At 39.4% G+C, this 19,036-nt stretch overlaps 1 protein-coding gene across 4 annotated transcripts in view; it reads right to left on the minus strand.

The window, feature by feature from the left end:
• Positions 1-19,036, minus strand: part of NR1D2 (nuclear receptor subfamily 1 group D member 2) — a 51,780-nt gene that overhangs the window by 9,403 nt on the left and 23,341 nt on the right. For 3 of the 4 annotated variants that reach the window (XM_077991368.1, XM_015132280.3, XM_077991370.1), the window contains 2 exons: positions 18,277-18,487; positions 5,713-9,115 (listed from right to left, as the gene is read on the minus strand). In XM_077991368.1, coding sequence (XP_077847494.1) covers positions 8,919-9,115; positions 18,277-18,487 — 408 coding nt within the window. In that variant the 3' untranslated portion in view covers positions 5,713-8,918. Of the gene's footprint in view, positions 1-5,712; positions 9,116-18,276; positions 18,488-19,036 lie in introns of those variants that run through there. The other variant, XM_077991367.1, reaches the window with a different exon arrangement.

Genomic DNA, 19,036 nt, shown 5'->3' on the forward strand with positions numbered 1-19,036 from the left:
CGCAGAGGGTCTTTGAATACATTTCCCTCAGTCTTACATCCACTGTAAGTATTTTATCCTTTTTACATGAGAGAAAATGTATTGGGGCTGGTGGAAGATAACATTAAATTCCTCTTATGTATTGAATCTTTGACTAGGATCCAAAGCTTCCCCTTTTCTTACTCCCAAACAATCCCATAAATGAGTATTAGCTCCACATATGTACAGATCAAAGCAAACTTACCAAAACCCACTCTGCCAAGGAGGAGACTCCAAGCCCAGTTATGAATACAGTTAAGAGCAGGCTCTGGAGCTCAAATGCCTGAGTTTGCAGCCCAGCCCTTATTTAGTAACTGTGTAACCTTGAGTAAGTTCTTAAAACTCTCTGAGCCTTAGTTTCTGTATCTAGAAAACAGAATTGCCTCTTGGGGTTAAGATCAAATGAATTAATGTATGAAAATAGTGCTACAGTGGTAAATGTTTAACAACCAGCTCTCTGGGGAGGAAAAATGTGTGTATTTATTTAACTTTACTGAAAAGGCATACAGAGCACAATTTATAAAATGTACAATACTCTTTATTGTAAATTCCATATAACTAATTAATTCTCACAGAAAGCAATGTACTTGATTTCTGCCTAAATTGCATCTGACCAACAGGCACAGTTCTGGCATGAATGTAGACTGATATTTGAATGTATATTAACTAATGAAACAAAAACACAATAAAAACGATGTCAGAATTTGACTTAATGTGTGTGACTTCTTTGCTGAATTTTCAAACACTAGAATATTTCTTCAATTTTCTGTGCTATCCACAATGTTAACCGCTAGAGACATGACACACTTTTAAGTTTAATTTGTATTATTAACATTTTCCCCATCAGTTTCTCAAGTCTAGATAATCAACAAAGTAATAACACAAACCCTGATTTTCATGGTATTTGCAGATTTCCGTGGTATAAATAATCCCACCCTAGCCAATTCCGAGCTACCAAGTTGCCCTCACTAGCAAGAAAGAGATGTCCAGGAGCGTAACATTATAAAGTATTTCCACCATGCAGATAAACAACTAAGGTATTTAACCTCAAAACTGTAAATAACAGTCAAATACTTTGGAAGTAAATTTTGAGCATTGTCTTTTAAAAATACAATTCATTTCATAGAAAGCTTCATTTAATTGGTAATAATGGTTGAACCTATAACTGGCTCCCTGAATTCCTGGAAACAAGAATCAGACCTCAGGAGCCTTCACAACCAGCTCCAGCATATAAGGTCTACAACAGCAGTGCCTGGCAATTATCCTTCAAAATGCTGGGATTGGGAGCCATTGTGCTCCACATGCATAGAACTCCCCTAACACTATCTGAATTAGTTGGCCAGCTTTTCATGGAACCTCATTTTGCATTGGAATTTTTTTTTAATCCTGACACATAGATATTCAATAAATGTGTGCAATTAATAAGTGACTAGGCCAGGCGTAGTGGCTCATGCCTGTAATCCCAGCACTTTGGGAGGCTGAGGTAGGCCTCCCACTTGACGTCGGAAGTTCAAGACCAGCCTGGCCAACATGGTGAAACCCTGTCTCTACTAAAAATACAAAAATTAGCTGGGTGCAGTGGTGTGTGCCTGTAATCCCAACTACTCAGGAGGCTGAGGCAGGAGAATCACTTGAACTCGGGAGGTAGAGGTTTCAGTGAGCTGAGATTGAGCCACTGTACTCTAGCCTGAGCGACACAGCAAGACTCTGTCTCAAAAAATAACAATAGTAATAATAAGTGACTAAACCATTAGTCCATGCACTGAAAATCTGATCAGATAAAACAGCTTAGGAAAACAGCAGCCATAGTAGGGAACAAAAAGTTGATCAAGAGAATGAAAGTAGGTAGGTGCTCTCCACTTTGGAAACGACCCTAACTGCATTTAACTGCAGAACTTGAACAGGAAATTAAACAGCTATTGCAGGGGGAGAAAACAGATAAGTATTTATAAGCAAAGCAACAAAATAATAGGGGGAAAACTGCTGAAGTTAAGGTGTTGAGAGCAATATGAGACAATAGAAAATAAAAAAATACAGAACTGACTTCAGAGACTTTTAGAAGATCGTATTTGACTCTGTAGGCTCCAGTAGAAAAAATAGGGGGAAAAATTTTAGGAACACTATACTCACCTGTGGATTTTGTTTTTGAGTCATTTTAAAAACACTGATCCGACCCGTCAGCAACTTGCATTAAAAAGTATGGGAAATGCTGCCGGGCGCGGTGGCTCAAGCCTGTAATCCCAGCACTTTGGGAGGCCGAGACGGGCGGATCACGAGGTCAGGAGATCGAGACCATCCTGGCTAACCCGGTGAAACCCCGTCTCTAGTAAAAAATACAAAAAAATAGCCGGGCGAGGTGGCGGGTGCCTGTAGTCCCAGCTACTCGGGAGGCTGAGGCAGGAGAATGGCGTAAACCCGGGAGGCGGAGCTTGCAGTGAGCCGAGATCCGGCCACTGCACTCCAGTCTCGGCGACAGAGCAAGACTCCGTCTCAAAAAAAAAAAAAGTATGGGAAATGCTAACTTTGAGCATTGAGAGCATGTTTACATTCTGGAGAATGTGCCCCATATTAAAGCAAATGGAGAAATTCTGGGCTTCCTCCAAGACCTCTCTTTAGGGCTCCTCTACGCACTGCATTCAGTGTTGTTGTAAGTGGATTTTGTACTCTGGTGTCAAAAATCACCCCACAGCATCCAACTCTTACACAGTGAAGAGCAACACTGATGTGGCTACTAAAACACATGCCACAGCTGTTTCTAAGCTTTTACATAGACAGAGAATAAAAAAATCAAACATAACAAATTTTAACACAGGCCCAATCTAGTGTAAAACTAAAACCAGATCTGTGAAGTGATTATCTTTATTCCTGCATTCACAGACAGCATTCCTCAATTTCAGAAGGAATTTAATCCATTTTGTTTTCCATCAACCACACATTTACTTGGAGCTTGCTTATTAAACTGCACAAAGAAGAGGACAAAATAAAATCCAAATTTGTGCAATAATCCACTGAATTCGATAAACATCCTGACCAACACCTAAAGTGGGTATAAGGTTAGCAAGGTTTTTTCTCCTAAAAGCTCTTTCCTAAGAGTCCCAACAAGTGCTCAGCACAGAAAAAAAAATGGCAAAGGGGTTATTTAAGGAAGAAAGTTGGATGAAAATGGCATCCCATTAAACCCTTCCTTCACAATGCTCACTGCCTCACTGCAGAACAGGACTGACATAGAGACACCGCAGTAATCTTGTTTAACCCAGCATTTCCAAACTTACTTGATCAAGTAGCCCATTTTTCCCACCTAACATCAATTAATATCCACAGAAACAGCGGATTTTTTTTTTTTTTTTTAAGACGGAGTTTCGCTCTTGTCGCCCAGGCTGGAGTTCAACGGCACGATCTCGGCTCACCCCAACCTCCGCCTCCCGGGTTCAAGCGATTCTCCTGCCTCGGCCTCCCAAGTAGTTGGGATTACAGGCGTGCGCCACCACGCCTGGCTAATTGTCGTATTTTTAGTAGAGACAGGGTTTCACCATCTTGGCCAGGCTGGTCTCAGACTCCTGACCTCATGATCCACCAGCCTCGGCCTCCCAAAGTGCTGGGATTACAGGCGCTAGCCACCGCGCCTGGCCAACATAGTGGATATTTATGGCAGAAGCTGCTCCAGACAGCCCATGGCTGCATCACACCAGCTGCAGCAAGGAGGTGCCTCCAGAGCTGCATGCTCCATAAAGCCGGTGGGAGGCCCACCCATCTGGGTGCATTTGCAGCCGCCCAAACATCCCTGCATTGTTTTTGCTGTTGTTTTTTGAGACGGAGTCTCCCTCAGTTGCACAAGCCGGAGTGTGGTGGTGCAATCTCGGCTCACTGAAGCGTCCTCCTCTGGGGTTCAAGCACCCTGCACTCTTGGGGGCATGAAGAAGGCCCCCCACTGCCCCTGCCCTCACAGGCTCACAAGTCCCTGTTCCCACTGCCTGGCTTCCCCCTGCTATTGGCACCCACTCTGACTTTGGAGCAAAGTTGGGGCCAAACCCTGGGGTCATGAACAGCAGCAAGAGGCAGACGGGTTCCTGGGCGGAAGGAGGCGGGTCCCCAGTGAGGCCCCACCTTCAGGGCCTGAAGGCTGAGGACTGAGCCGCCAGCCCTGTGGACCCGAGTGGAAACTTGTGGTGCCTTTTCCAGGTCCGCCCATGGCTGCCCATGGACCAATCAGCGTGCACTTCCTCCTCTCTGAGGCCCATAAAATCCCTAGGCTGTCAGAGCTGGGGAAGAGGTAGGGATGACCAGCTGCAGAGAGGATCTACCCACTCCAGGGCCTCCTCTCTGCTGAGAGGATGGGAAGACCAAGGGATGGCCAGCTGTAGAGAAGAACTACCTTCTCTGCTGAGAGCTGCAGAGACGACAGGACGACCTGCCAGCAGAGAGGAGCCACCCACTCTAGGACCTTCCCTCTGCTGACAGCTCCAGAGTGGGACAACCACCTGCCCACAGCAAGGTGCTTCCCACTCCAGGGTCTCCTCTCTGCTAGGCCTAAACACTCATTGGGATACCCTGGCTACAGAAAGGAGCTGCCCACTGCAGGTCCCGAGTTATTCTATCACTCAACAAAGCTCCTCTTCATCTTACCCTCCACTTGTCTGTGTACCCTCATCCTTCCTGGTTGCAAGACAAGAACTTGGGACCCACTGAATGGCAAAGCTAAAAGATGTAACACAAACAGGGTTGAAACATGCCCCTTGCTCACCACGCTGTGGGCCAAGGACAGAAAAGCTGCAGCCAGCCCTTCAGGGATCTCACACCTGGGAGCTCCCCAAGCCAAGGCTGTGATTCCCTCTTTGGGGCCCTGTGGTTCCTGGCATCTTCAGCCTTCCGGCCACCACTGCATTCCCCGGTGCCAGCTGGGAAAGCTGCTTATGGTGTGCCTGGTCCAGCTGCAGCCTCGCAGAGAGCTGGCACCTGGAGATGTCCACCGCGTGGCAGCAGCTGACTTGTCTGCACAGTAGCTGGACGCCACACTGGCTCACACACGCCTTGATGCTCCATGCCTGACTCAGTCTCCCTTGGAGGCGTGGGATCCGGGCCAGTAGCGTTAGCTGAGTACAGCCTGCCAGGCCAAGTGGGTGAAACAAGCCCAGTGGGCCCGAGCAAATCTCAGGCAAAGGTGCCACCAGCCACAGGTTTCCAGCCAGAAAAGCAACACTCCCAAGATTGCCTAACAATATTACTGCAGACAATGCAGATTTAAATAGTATCTTAATTTTGCCAACATGGGAACAGACAGGAAAGGAAAAAGAGGTTAGTAGTCTTGCTGAGGCACCCTACCCCATTCATGGCCAAGGGTGATTTCTGGTTCTATCAAGTACCCCATTCCTCTCTCACATCTCCTTCCTAGAAAGACTACCTTATTACACACAACGAACTGTTACTCAGTTGGCATTATAGAAAATAGCAACAGTCCTTGCCGGAATCTCTAAACCCTAAAATCTTTTTTTAAGCCCTTTGTGCGTGTATATACACATACATATATATACATATATGTATATGTGTATACACATATATATACACACACACATTTCCCCAAGCTGAATCAGAGATTTACATAAAAGATCCTGACATGCTCAGGGGAAAGATAATTGTAGTGAGTTAAATTATAGTTTTACAAAAATGGCAAGGTAGATTAGACACCAAACACCACAGTTGGTTAGAAATATTTATTATCCCCTCCCCCCACATACAGATTACTTCTCAGAAACATGAAGATATTATCCATGTCCTCATCAATTACAGTTTGTAGAAAATAAACTTAACTCATATCCCATCAACAATGTATTTCTATCATTTTTTAAATAGCCATTTCATTTTTCCATGTTAGTTCCAGAATAGCTTCAAGTTTTATCTTTTGGATCGAATCAAGTCAATCTTTTTTTATAGGTAATAGTTTCCTGACAGATCCCCTCCCCCCAACCCCTAAAAAAATTCTATATCCTAAGTGATAAACTCTTCTTGTACATTCAGCAAACTTTATATTGGAAAAGAAAAAGAGTAATTGAGATAGGTATTTACTTTCGTGCACAGTAATAAATCTAGCTGAGCTGCTACACCTTGCTTTGCAAAGATGTTTACATAAAATAAATCATCTCTTATCAAGTTTACAATGGTAATTTTTTGAAATGTAGATATGAAAGCTATACACTTAATCCACTGAAATTTCCTTCTAATTTTTAAATCTGTAATTAAACCATCACCATAAGAACAAGCTTCATCCCAAGATGTTTCCCCTTTTCCCCTCAGCTATTTCTATCAACTTGAATCCTCTCTCAGATCATGTAAAGAGATACATTAAAAGCACAAGAAAAAAAATGTTTTAGCTTGCTGACATAATGCCCTTAAGTTTGCTGACATAATGCCCACATTTTAACTTTAAAATGTAAAATCAAAGTTAAAGCATCACTTAATTCATACAGTACATTATTAATCAACAGTGTCCCACCAACTCGGAAGTTTCCTAAATTGGCTGTCTTCTCTGCATTTAGTACGTTTATAACCAATGACTCAATCAAAGAATGTGCTTGTAATAGGTTGCTGGTTTAATTTTAGAATCAGAAGTTTCATATTGGGCTACTTTCAAATATAGAAAAGCTATGAGTGACATATGAACTATTAATTTTGTTTCCCATTACCTACAGGAGGAATTTATTCAAATAAAATTTTACAAGACAAAATGCAAATCTATATACCTATATAGAGATGTATATATGTATATATTGAACCTAACTAAAGTTTTATAAGCAATACTAACATAGTTCTGGTTACACATTCCTAAAGACTTAATTGTTTTAAAGATACATGTTATAAAGAGGCTTATGCAAAAGGCAAAAATTAAGAATCAACATGATCTTTGAGGTTTTCAATATTACTTCAAAAAGCTGTTTCTATCCCCCATAGAAGAAAACTATGCATTTGTTTATCTTAGGAAAAAAAAATTATAAAAAGATAATGCTATCATGTAAAGATTCACAAAAACTATACTGTATATCCCATAAGAGTTATACCTACTTAAGGTAAATCACAATTATGGTTTATATTGTATTACAGACATCACCATTGCCTTTCCTCTTTAATAATGAGAGGGTTTAACTTTTTTTTAACTTACTTAACTAGTGCCACAGTAAATCAAGTCCCAGTAGCAACAAGTTAAACAAGATTACAAAATAAGGCATTCTGCTCACACGTCAGGAAAGTAACAGGCTTAGTACAGTAAAGCAGGCTCTTATCGTTTTTACAATTTTATATAATCCAAACATTATATAGAAGGCATTCTTTACTAAAAAATCCAATTAATTGCTGTTTTCCAGGGAAACAGAAAAACATACATAAAATCCTCAACTTTGGCTATTTCTCCTACTACCATAAACAGATGCTGATCTTATCTATTTAATCAAGTCCACTATTAGAAATGTGGATAAAATGTTTTTGACTATACCATTTCTAAGCCTGTAGGTCACACACTAGATGATTTTTCAAATTATAAGTTAAATCTAATATGACAAAATCCCTGTAGTGTTATTTAGGAAAAAAGAAGTGGACTCAGAACATACATACGCGCGCACACACACACGCCATCATATTAAACAGTTTCTTTAAACATTAAATAGTTCTTCTGAAAGAATAAAAATTCTTTAACATCAAGCTGCAGCATGTGTATAAGGGGCAGCAATGCAACCTTTTTCAGCACAAGATAAGAATATGAATCAACTTTTAAACAACTAGTACCCTGAACCAAAGATTTTGCCAAAGATGAACTCTAATAAAATACATGGGTTTTTTTTGTCGTGGAAATTTGGACTCAATTGCCTGTTGCACTTTTACATTAAGTGTTGCTTAAATAAACAAAAATAGAGCATAAATTCAATGTTCTACTGTCTAAACATTTTAAAGCAATGGTTATGCCATCATCAACAGGTAAAATGCACCTAATTTGGGTCTTTTGACACCTCTTGTTTTAAGTTTACTGTATGATAAAGTTCTTCACAGTTTAAAATATTGTGAAGAAACATATTTATGTTTAACTATATTCACATACATATTATGTACATGTACTATGTCTTTGTTATACCCATAAACTTCGAGTATGTGTGTATCAGTAGGATACCCCACACATATGCAGGAACCCTGAATAATATGGTTGGTGTGGACTGTGAAATGATTTCCCAGAAAGGCTTAGAAAGAAGAAAAGAATGTTGTTATGAATAATTATAATAACAAAAAATTTTACCTTATTTACATAGTGCCTATCTCCCAAGAGGTAAATATGCTTTACAGACATTTTTTAGTAACTCTGTGAGGTGGGGCATTGGGGACACTATCAATTCTCATTTTCCACAAGCAAGTAAACTACTCAGGACCACACACTTTAACAGTGGTAGAGTAAAATACAGACATGGAGATCTCCTAAATCCCAAAGTCTCCAATTACCAGATCAAATAGTCTTGTGGTAGTAATAAGATTTCCATCATTCAACAGAACTCCTACCACAAAGGATTAATTCCTAAGTCCTCATACACTTGTGATTGTGCGTCATATTTATACCACAGGGAGATCAAAATGGTTTTTGGTTTTGGCAGATGAAAAAGTCTAACATTCAGTGTGATTATACTTCAGTGTAACTTCTCCAGTTTAAGTGCGACACAGCTGATTGGTCTGTCAGGGAGATGCGGTCAACGTCTAATCATGGCTGAAGAGTTCTCAATCCAAACAGCTATTGCATGATTACAGAGATAGCCTACAATCTTTTATTGTCTTAAAGGTCTTTTCTATCTCCACATATGGTATACACATATAAATAAGCATTTTAGCACAAAATGTACAGTTACCATCAGTTCATGTTTAAATAAACAAAGGCCTTAAGGGTGAACTTTAAAGGCCAAGAGCTCCTCAGAGTGCATGTTGTTTAAAGATCGAAGATCTGGCAACTTTAGAAGCAGTTTTGTAAAAATAGAGGCCTCATTTGGATGGTTTTTCATTATTAAGGTCCTTAGTGCACGAATGAGAGTTTCCTGCAAAGCCTCCACAGAGTTGACGTTTTCTATTCCAGATCGATCTAAGAGAGATCAGGAATAGGGAAATATGAAAGACAGGATAAATTATTAACATTAAATATAAATAAAATTCTTGCTCATCAGTGTCACTAATGAATAGAAAACAAGGTTTTATACATTTGAATAAAGGCAAAAGTTGACAAATTTCTCAAAATCTCAGTAACAAGTCGTTAGCTAGTTACTATATATTATAAAGCATATATATCACAAAAAACATTGATAAATCAAAATTCTTTACTGCTTAAGAATTTTTATTCACAAAAACAGAGGTTCTGACTTTTTAAAATTAGATGTCATCTGATTTCAACTGCTTCTAATTAGCAAAATAAAATAATGTAGTATATAAACATATTTTCAATACATATGGAATATACTCCCATTTGTATGTCACCACGTGTGGTAGGTAGTCCCTAAAATGGCCTCCAATGATCCCCTCATCCTGGTATTCACACCCTTGTGCAATCTCCTATTAAGTGGACCGAGACTTACTAAATTCTAATGAAAAAAAGTATGGCAAGAGTGATAGGATGTCAGTTCTGAGATTAGCTTATGAGAAACTGTGGCCTCCATCTTAGGTACACTCTCGCTCACTTACTCTGAGAAAAACCGCTGCCATGCTGTGAGCCACCCTGTGGAGAAGCCCACCCACATGGCAAGGAACTAAGAGTGGGCTCTAGCCAACAGTCAGCAAGGAACTGAGGTGCTCAGTCCAACAGCTTGCAAGGAACTGAATCTTGCCGATAACTACATACAAGTGAAAGTAGATCCTTCCCTACTCAAGCCTTCATATGACACCACAGCCCTGTCCTCAACTTAACCTCCTAAGAAACCCTGAGTCAGAGGCACATATCATATCCTATCTCTCATATCATATCTTAACTCTCAAAAACTGAGATTAAATGTTTGCATTTGCAAGCCCCCGAATTTTGGGACAATTTGTGATGCAGTTATAGGTAACTAATACACTATGCAACTTTATTGCTATGTTACCCTACATTCACTTTCATTTAGCATATTGTGTTTATTAAATTTCTCATAAAGTATGTTAATAAACCAGTCATTTGGCATAAGCCTGCAATAAAGTATCTTAAAATTAGGCAAACCTATGTAAGTCACCCATAGACTTTTTCATCAGCAAAAGTATTTCTTTCCCTTTGTAACAGGAGGCAGGAGTACACAAAAATATTCAGTGGTCCCCCAGATGGGAGGTTGTAATTAACAAGAAAAAGACTTCTAACTTCTACAAGGAAGCAAAACTTCTGGCCATTCATTCCCTTTCGTTTTTTAACAAGGATATTGAGGAGGTCTTCCATTATAAGTGGTAGCTGAAAAAGGTCATTTGCAATGCAAGCACTTAAAACAAGGACTAAAATTTAACAGTAAAGGGCAAAAAAAGAAAGGTTTGATTAAATGCAGAAAAATGATAAAAAATAAGTTTATCTTTTTTTTTTTTTTTTTTTGAGATGGAGTCTTGCTCTGTTACCCAGGCTAGAGTGCAGTGGCGTGATCTCGGCTCACCACAACCTCCACCTCCCAAGTTCAAGCAATTCTCTGCCTCAGCCTCCTGAGTAGCTGGGATTACAGACGCCCACCACCACACCCGGCTCATTTTTATATTTTTAGTTTCACCATCTTGGCTAGGCTGGCCTTCAACTCCTGACCTCATGATCCACCCGCCCTGGCCTCCCAAAGTGCTGGAATTACAGGCATGAGCCACTGCACCTGGCCAGTTTATCTTATATTTAACAAAATTTGATTATAACTATGTGCTAATTCTTTCTTGGAAAAAAAGGCCAGGCATGGTGGCTTACACCTGGAACTCCAGCACTTTGGAAGGCCGAGGCAGGAGAATGGCTTGAGCTTAGGAGTTTGAGATCAGCCTGAGCAACATAGTGAGACTTTAGTCTCTACTAAAAAAAAAGTTAATTGAATGTGCATGATGACACATGCCTATAGTCCCAGCTACTGGGGTGGCTGAGGTGGGAGGATCACTTAAACCCAGGTCAAGGTTGCAGTGATCCATGATCATTCCACTGCACTCCAGTCTGGGTGACTCAAAAAACAAAAAGAATGTTGGGGCAGGACGTGGTGGCTCATTCCTGTAATCCTAGCACTTTGGGAGGCCAAGGCAGGTAGATCACCTGAAGTCAGGAGTTCGAGACCAGCATGGCCAACATGGTGAAACCTCGTCTCTACTAAAAATACAAAATTTAGCCAGGCATGGTGATTGGCATCTGTAATCCCAGCTACTTGGAAGGCTGAGGCACGAGAATCGCTTGAACCCAGGGGATAGAGGTTGCAGTGAGTCAAGATCATGCCACTGCACTCCAGCCTGGGTGACGGAGTAAGATCTTGTCTCAAAAAAAAAAAAAAAAAAGTTGGATATTGGTTTGTGGGGGGAGGGGGAGGGTCACAATGTTTCAGACAAAACTACTGGCAGAGATCTCTTTCTCTTGACATTTAACTTTCGCCAATCATAAGTTATCTTTATAAAAATAAAGCCTTCAGTAATGCTTTGAAGAGTCTCTCTTGCCTTTGATAGTCAAGTATTTGTTTTTTTTAAATAACCTCCTTTCACTTGATGAAATCGTTTGCCAAACATTTATTAAATATATGTACTGGTTACTGTTCTAAGGTGCTTGAAAATCAGCAGTGAACAAAACCAGAAATCCTTTAAGGAGCTTACATTCTGACAGAACAAAATAGTCATGTGCCACATAACAACGTTTCAGTTAATGGCAGACCACATATAAAAGGGTGGTCCCATGAAATTATAACGTTGCTGAAAAATTCCTATCGCCTAGTGACATTGCAGCTTTTGTCATAACATCATAGCACAACACATAACTAACACGTTTATAGTGATGCTGGCGTAAGCAAACCTATTACACTTAATAATAGTAAACAACTATATTACTGATTTAAGTATTTACTATACTATACTTTTTATCATTATTTTACAGTATAGTCCTTCTACTTTATTTTTTGTTTTTTTTTGAGAACTCCTGACCTCAAATGATCCACCAGCCTGGGCCTCCCCAAGTGCTGGGATTACAGACATGAGCCACCTCGCCCATCCCTTCTACTCAAAAAAAAAAAAAAGGTAACTGTAGAGCAGCCTCAGGCAGGTCCTTCAGGAGATATTCCTGAAGAATGCACTGTTATCATAGAAATATAGAAGGTGATAGATGGTGACAGCTCCATGCATATTACTGCTCCTGAAGACCTTCCAGTAGAACAACACATAGAGGTGGAAGACAGTGATATTGATGATGCTGAGCCTGTGTAGGGCTAAGCTAATGTGTGTGTCTGTCACAGTTTTTAACAATAAAGTTTAAGAAGTAAAAAAATAAATTATAAATAGAAAAAAGCACATAGAATAAGGATATAAAGAAAATATTTTTGTATAGCTCTACTACGTATTGTTTTTAAGCCAAGTGTTATTACAAGACTCAAAAAGCTTTTAAAAATTTAAGTTTATAAACTAAAATGGAGTAAGCTAGGGTTAATTTATTACTGAAGAAAAAAACTTTCAATAAATGTAGTGTACCCTAAGTGTTCAGTGTTTATTAGGTCTATAGTCATGTATGGTAATATCCTAGGCCCTCACATGCCCTCATCATTCACTCACTCATTCATCCAGAGCAACTTTCAGTCCTGTAAGCTGCATTCATGGTAAATGCCCTACACAAGTATACCAGCTTTTATCTTTCATATCTATTGTTACTGTACCTTTTCTTTGTTTAGATATGTTTAGACACACACATACTTATTATGTTACAAACTGCCTACAGTACTCAGCACAGTAACATGGTGTACAGGTTTGCAGCCTAGTAACAATAGGCTATACCATAAAACCTAGGTGTGTAGTAGGAAATACCATCTAGGTTTATATAAGTACACTCTATGATGTTCACACCATGACAAAATTGCCTAACAATGCGTTTCTCAGAACATATTTACGTCATTAAGTGACACGTAACTCTGGTTTCACTCATATGATTAGTAATTTATAATACCGAAAACTGAGAAAGAATGACAGTAATTCTCACAAACAAAATAATCTAGATGGGCAAAGAAAGAAACAACTGATAAGTGGCGAAGATACCTGAGTGGGAACTAGTATTATTAGTAGTTAGTTGGACAGGTGTAGGAAGTCACACAAAAAATTTAAAAATGTTTTTAAGTCGTTGGTCTTTCAGTGGCTATTTTGTGTTTACATGACCTATGCTTTGTTATACAACTCACAACTTCAGGGAAATCGATGCCTACATCTAAAACCATAGACTGTATTAAATTTTTCTAAAGTCTCAATTTCTAAAACCATGGTTTTTAAGATTTCCAGGCCAAAGAACCTAAGGTACAAACGTGGTTGGATGGTAAATAATCTTCTGGAGACTATAATGTTAAGAGTACACATGTTGAAGTGGAAATTCATCTTCTAAATGGTGCACTAAATGCTACACTAGTACTGTAGAGTTTAACTTATTACATATCTATCTTCTCTCTCCTTTGCTGGTTCTTCATCACACTCCCAAGCTTGTACTCCTCACCAAATATTCTATTTATTTTCACTTCCTACACGATGAAAGTCAAACCTTCAACAAAAATCTCTATGAAGACAACTAAAATCTGTATGTAAATGAGCCTTGACCTCACACCTACATGCCAGTCCTTAACCTTCAACTGGAAGTAACTGCTGTTACTTTAAACAACCTGAAAAGAAACTTACCTTCCAGGTATAATCCCCCTTCCATGATATCGGGATTCTTCCAATCTTACAGGCAAACATCATGTTTGAGATTTTTCTCCCCCTTGGCAGCTAGAGCTATTCTGTTAACAAGTAGTATAATGGAAAGGCTTTGAAGCCAGACTAATGGGAGTTCAAATACTTGCTTAGCCAGTAATTAAAAATGGACGTTGGGTAAATTACTTAATCCCTCTCTTCCTCAAATCCCTTATCTGTATAACTGTGAATAACATGTCCCAGCTCACAGGGATCTACTGTGAGGATAAAATTATATAATGATACATAGAAATTAGCATTTCGTCTGACAACCCCAAAACAACAGAAGACAACTATACATTCCCAAAAAGAAAAAGCTATTTTAAAGATTAAAGCAAACTATGTTACTTAATTCTAAACAATTAATAGAGAACTGAAATAAACTATCCATTCATTCCCTGATACAAGGAACATCACCCTTCAAGGTGCAGAGGTTTGGAGAAGAGGTTTCCATTATTCTTTACCATTTCAACCTCACTGTGTGAACACTGTAAGTAGTATTTACACAATCATAATACTATAAATGCTGACTTCTGACTTTTCAACTTTGGGAATCAACTGATCAAACCACGACAAACAGTTATAGAACAAGATATAAATGTTTTAATTGACTACATAAAAGGAATGTTACAGCAAAGTCAGAGTACAGAGAAAAAACAGTGTCTTTGAACAATGAAGAGATTCTATCTAAACTATCCAAAAGATTATATATAAGGTCAAAAATTGTGAGTATATTAAAATTACAAATAAAATCATTAAAGTAAATTACAAAATAAAACATAAGAAAATTGAGAGGGAAAAGGATACTTTTATTTATAAGTTATACTTACTAAATAAAAAGAGGTATTGGCATATTGGCTGGGCATGGTGGCTCACACCTGTAATCCAATACTTTGGAAGGACAAGGAGGGTGGATCACCTGAGGTCAGGAGTTCAAGACCAGCTTGGCCAACATGGCAAACCCCCGTTTCTACTAAAAATGCAAAAATTAGCTGAGCATGGTGGTGGGCACCTGTAATCCCAGCTACCTGGGACGCGGAGGTTGCAGTGAGCTGAGATCATTGCACTCCAGCCTGGGCGACAAGAGTAAGACTCCGTCTCAAAAACAAAAAAAGAAAGATATACAGATATAAGCATTGTATTCAGAGTTGGGTGGTCAACAACCAGAAATTAAAAAGAAGGATGTTAAGAAATCCAGTTTTCTGAGGAATCAGGCTGGCAGTAGAGGAAAGAAGCAGAGACTTTTCATTTTAAACTCTTCTGTAGCTTTTGAATTTTATTTTCCTGCCTAGATACTGCTTAAAAACAGCTAGTAATTTATGCTGCTGTTTGGCTGGGCACAGTGGCTCATGCCTGTAACCCCAGCACTTTGGGAGGCCGAGGCGGGCAGATCACCTGAGGTTGGGAGTTCGAGACCAGCCTGACCAACATGGAGAAACCCCGTGTCTACTAAAAATACAAAATTAGCCAGGCGTGGTGGCACATGCCTGTAATCCCAGCTACTCTGGAGGCTGAGGCATGGGAACTGCTTGAACCTGGGAGTGGGAGGTTGTGGTGAGCAGAGATCAAGCCATTGCACTCCAGTCTGGGTTACAAGAGTGAAACTCCATCTCCAAAACAAACAAACAAACAAACAACAACAAAAAAAGCTAGTAATTTTTAAGTGGTAAGGATTAAAATTTTACATGAAACTTCAAAAATGTGTACTTGTATATGTTCATATAGTGACCTAACAAAAAAGAGAATGCACTGTATTCTTTTACAATCACTCTTTTGCACTTAATATTTCCATTTTTTAAATATATCCTACATAAACAAATAGGTGAATGGATAGATGGATAGGTAAATGGATAAAGATGCCCAATATTAATAGTGATCTTTTCTGGTAGTGATATTATAACCTTTTTTTTTCCATTTTAATATTTTCTACACTTTCAAAGAACCCATATTAAATTTATAATCAGAAAAAAAAGGCTTTTTCAAAAACAGATTAAATCAAACTAAATATCATGCTCCTAGAGAAAATATAAATGAAATAACAAGGTTCCTGGCATAGAGAGTTTCCCTCTACCCCTCTGCTGTCATTTCTTTCTCTGAACTACCTCTGGGATGTTGGCCCTGCTACTTCATCTCACCTGCCTTAATTTATTTGAGAAGAGCTCACCCCACTGCCTCATACCTGGTGTCTTTTCAAAAGCTTCTCAACCTAACTCTCTAGCACTAATAACTTACCTATCTAATCCACCCACCACAATAATAATGCAGAATTAATGCTAAACGTCACTTTGTTCAACCGGATCACTCTCCTACTTAAGAAGGTACACAGACTTTCTTCTGCCCCATATTTTGCTTAAAACCTCTCTGCTTAGTTCTCATAGCTGTTAGTCCATAAACTGGTGCTCCCCTAACTCTGAAGGCTTTTGTCCCCCTTCCTCCTTGATGTACACTCCAGGCTTTGGCCACCTAACCTTTCCCTGGCCCTATCTCGTACTCTCCCATGCATTTCCATCTCTTCTTCATTGGGAAAGCCTAATAATTCAACCTTCAAATTCCAGCTGCACTTCTATCTTTCCCCACAGAGCCTTTCAAGATGATTTCATCTTCCTTTCTACAACTCCAACTTACCTCAGTCAGAACTACACAGTTTAGTAGCATAAAGCTCTTTGTGTAGTTCCATCTCTCCAAATAGAATGAAAACACTTAGCAAGCTTGTGCCTTAAAGCTTTTTGTCTCTCCCTGAGCACCTAGTAGGTAAGGCATATTCATCAGATAATTTAACAAGTATTGATTATCTTTGGTTTCAAAATAATCGATTTATTAATCTGATGTCAACTCAAACCAATACTAATGACTTATCAAGAGATTCTGCAAATGATAGGTAAAATGCAAGAAGCATTTTAAGTTAGCAATAAAACAGATATCCCTTATTGACATATTCTTTCATACTACTCCCATGTTATACACACATTTTCAGTTATCCAGGTAGAGCTGGTCAGAAAAGGTAGCCAAATTATGTTACCAAATGGCATGTCTTTATTCTGCTGAGGTAAGGTCCTTAAAATTACACAAATAACTTGTTCTCTCTTTTTTTTTTTTTTTTTTAAGACGGAGTCTCGTTCTGTCGCCCAAGCTGGAGTGCAGAGGCGTGATCTCAGCTCACTGCAACCTCCGCCTGCCGGGTTCAAGCGATTCTCCTCCTGAGTAGCTGGGATTACAGGCATGTTCCACCATGCCCAGCTAATTTTTGTATTTTTAGTAGAGATGGGGTTTCACCATGTAGGCCAGGCTGGTCTCAAATTCTTGACCTCAGGTGATCTACCCGCCTCAGCCTCCCAAAGTGCTGGGATTACAGGCGTGAGCACCCACGCTCAGCCACGAACTTGTTCTCTTTAAAGAGCTACTAATTTATGGTTTTGTCACATAATCAGAGGCCATAACTTATAACTCTCACAATGCCTAGCACCGTGCCCTTTACACAGTAGGAAGCAAATGGGAAACAAAGTCATAATCAAATACTAAAAAATTTCCAACAAATGTTGGAAATAAAACGATACCTAAAAATAGCTGGCACTTACTTAGATATACCCAGGAAAGTGTCTCAATTTCCAATTTGTTATTGGGAGTAACAATCTCTGCCTTAATGGGTACTGTCTGAATCAAAACACTTTAGGTCAGAAATAACTGTAATGTTAATGCAAGATGGCAGGGACATTGGGAAACATCATAAATGACTCATATAAATAAACATTAAAAACTCAAAAATCTTGCTCACTCATTCAAATAGTGACTGAGTAGCTCTTCTATGCCAGACACCATACTAGGCTCACATGGTACAACCCGTTCCTTTGACAGGATGAGGAAGGAATCCAAGACCCAAAAGAGTAAAGTTACTTACCCAAGTTACCCACAAAATTCAATGGCAGAGCTGGACTAAAGCCTAAAACTAATTCACATTTCTCTGCAACAAACCATACTAATACCTCTTGATACTTTTAATGTTTTCAAGTATCCCACATTGTATTTGAATAAAAACTGGAATTCATATTAGAACCACCTACCTGGAGATACATACTGTTCTAACAAATCCATGAAATAAAGATTTAGACTCATAAAAAAAAATTATGAACAAAAAGCTAAAGACTAACAGTGGTAAATACAAGGTCTAGATATAAGTACTACTTTATTCCTATAGCACTTTGACATGTATTGTTATAATGAAAAAATTAGTTACATAAAAATAACAGGGTCATACAACTTAGCATCTTCCTTAAGGCCTTATTCCCTCCATATAACTTTCTGGAACCTGTTAAATGCCACCTTCTCCTGAGTTGGTCACTATATGCTAGGTGTGGCACAATTTTGAACCAGCTTGCTTACCTGCAGACACCAGGACAACAGCTGTAAACAAACTCATCTCTTCATCACTAAGTTGGAGGGCATTTAGCTTCTCACTAAATTCAAACATAGAGTTTAGCAGATCCCCTGCTCCCATTGAGTGTAAATCATCCACACTATATTTCTTTCCACTTAAAAAGGTGACAGTACGTTCCTTTGCATCAAATAATGATGCAAACCGTACCATTAAAACCTGTAAAAGGAAAAAGAAATGTATTTGGAGAAGTCTAACAGCAATAATAAATAACTTAGTATTCAAGTCAGTTATGAATCATCCCACACATATAAAAGAAAGTTATCAAAGAAAAACAGGGTTTACTTTTACTCAAAGCCATTTTATTTTTTTGTTTTATTTTATTTTATTTTTAGACAGAGTTTCACTCTTGTGGACCGAGCAGGAGTGCAATGGCGTGATCTCGGGTCACTGCAACCTCCACCTCCCAGGTTCATGCAATTCTCCTGCCTCAGCCTCCCAAGTAGCTGGGATTACAGGTGCGTGCCACCACATCCAGCTAATTTTTGGTATTTTTAGTAGAAACAGGGTATCACCATGTCAGCAAGGCTGGTCTCAAACTCCTGACCTCAGGTGATCCACCGGCCTCGGCCTCCCAAAGTGCTGGGATTACAGGCGTGAGCCACCACGCCCAGTGATTTTATTTTTTGAGACGGAGTTTTCTTCTTGTCGCCCAGGCTGGAGTGCAGTGGTGCAATCTCGGCTCACTGCAACCTCTGCCTCCTGGGT

This window comes from Macaca mulatta, chromosome 2 (assembly GCF_049350105.2).
Source record: "Macaca mulatta isolate MMU2019108-1 chromosome 2, T2T-MMU8v2.0, whole genome shotgun sequence".
NCBI classification, from domain to species: Eukaryota; Metazoa; Chordata; class Mammalia; order Primates; family Cercopithecidae; genus Macaca; species Macaca mulatta.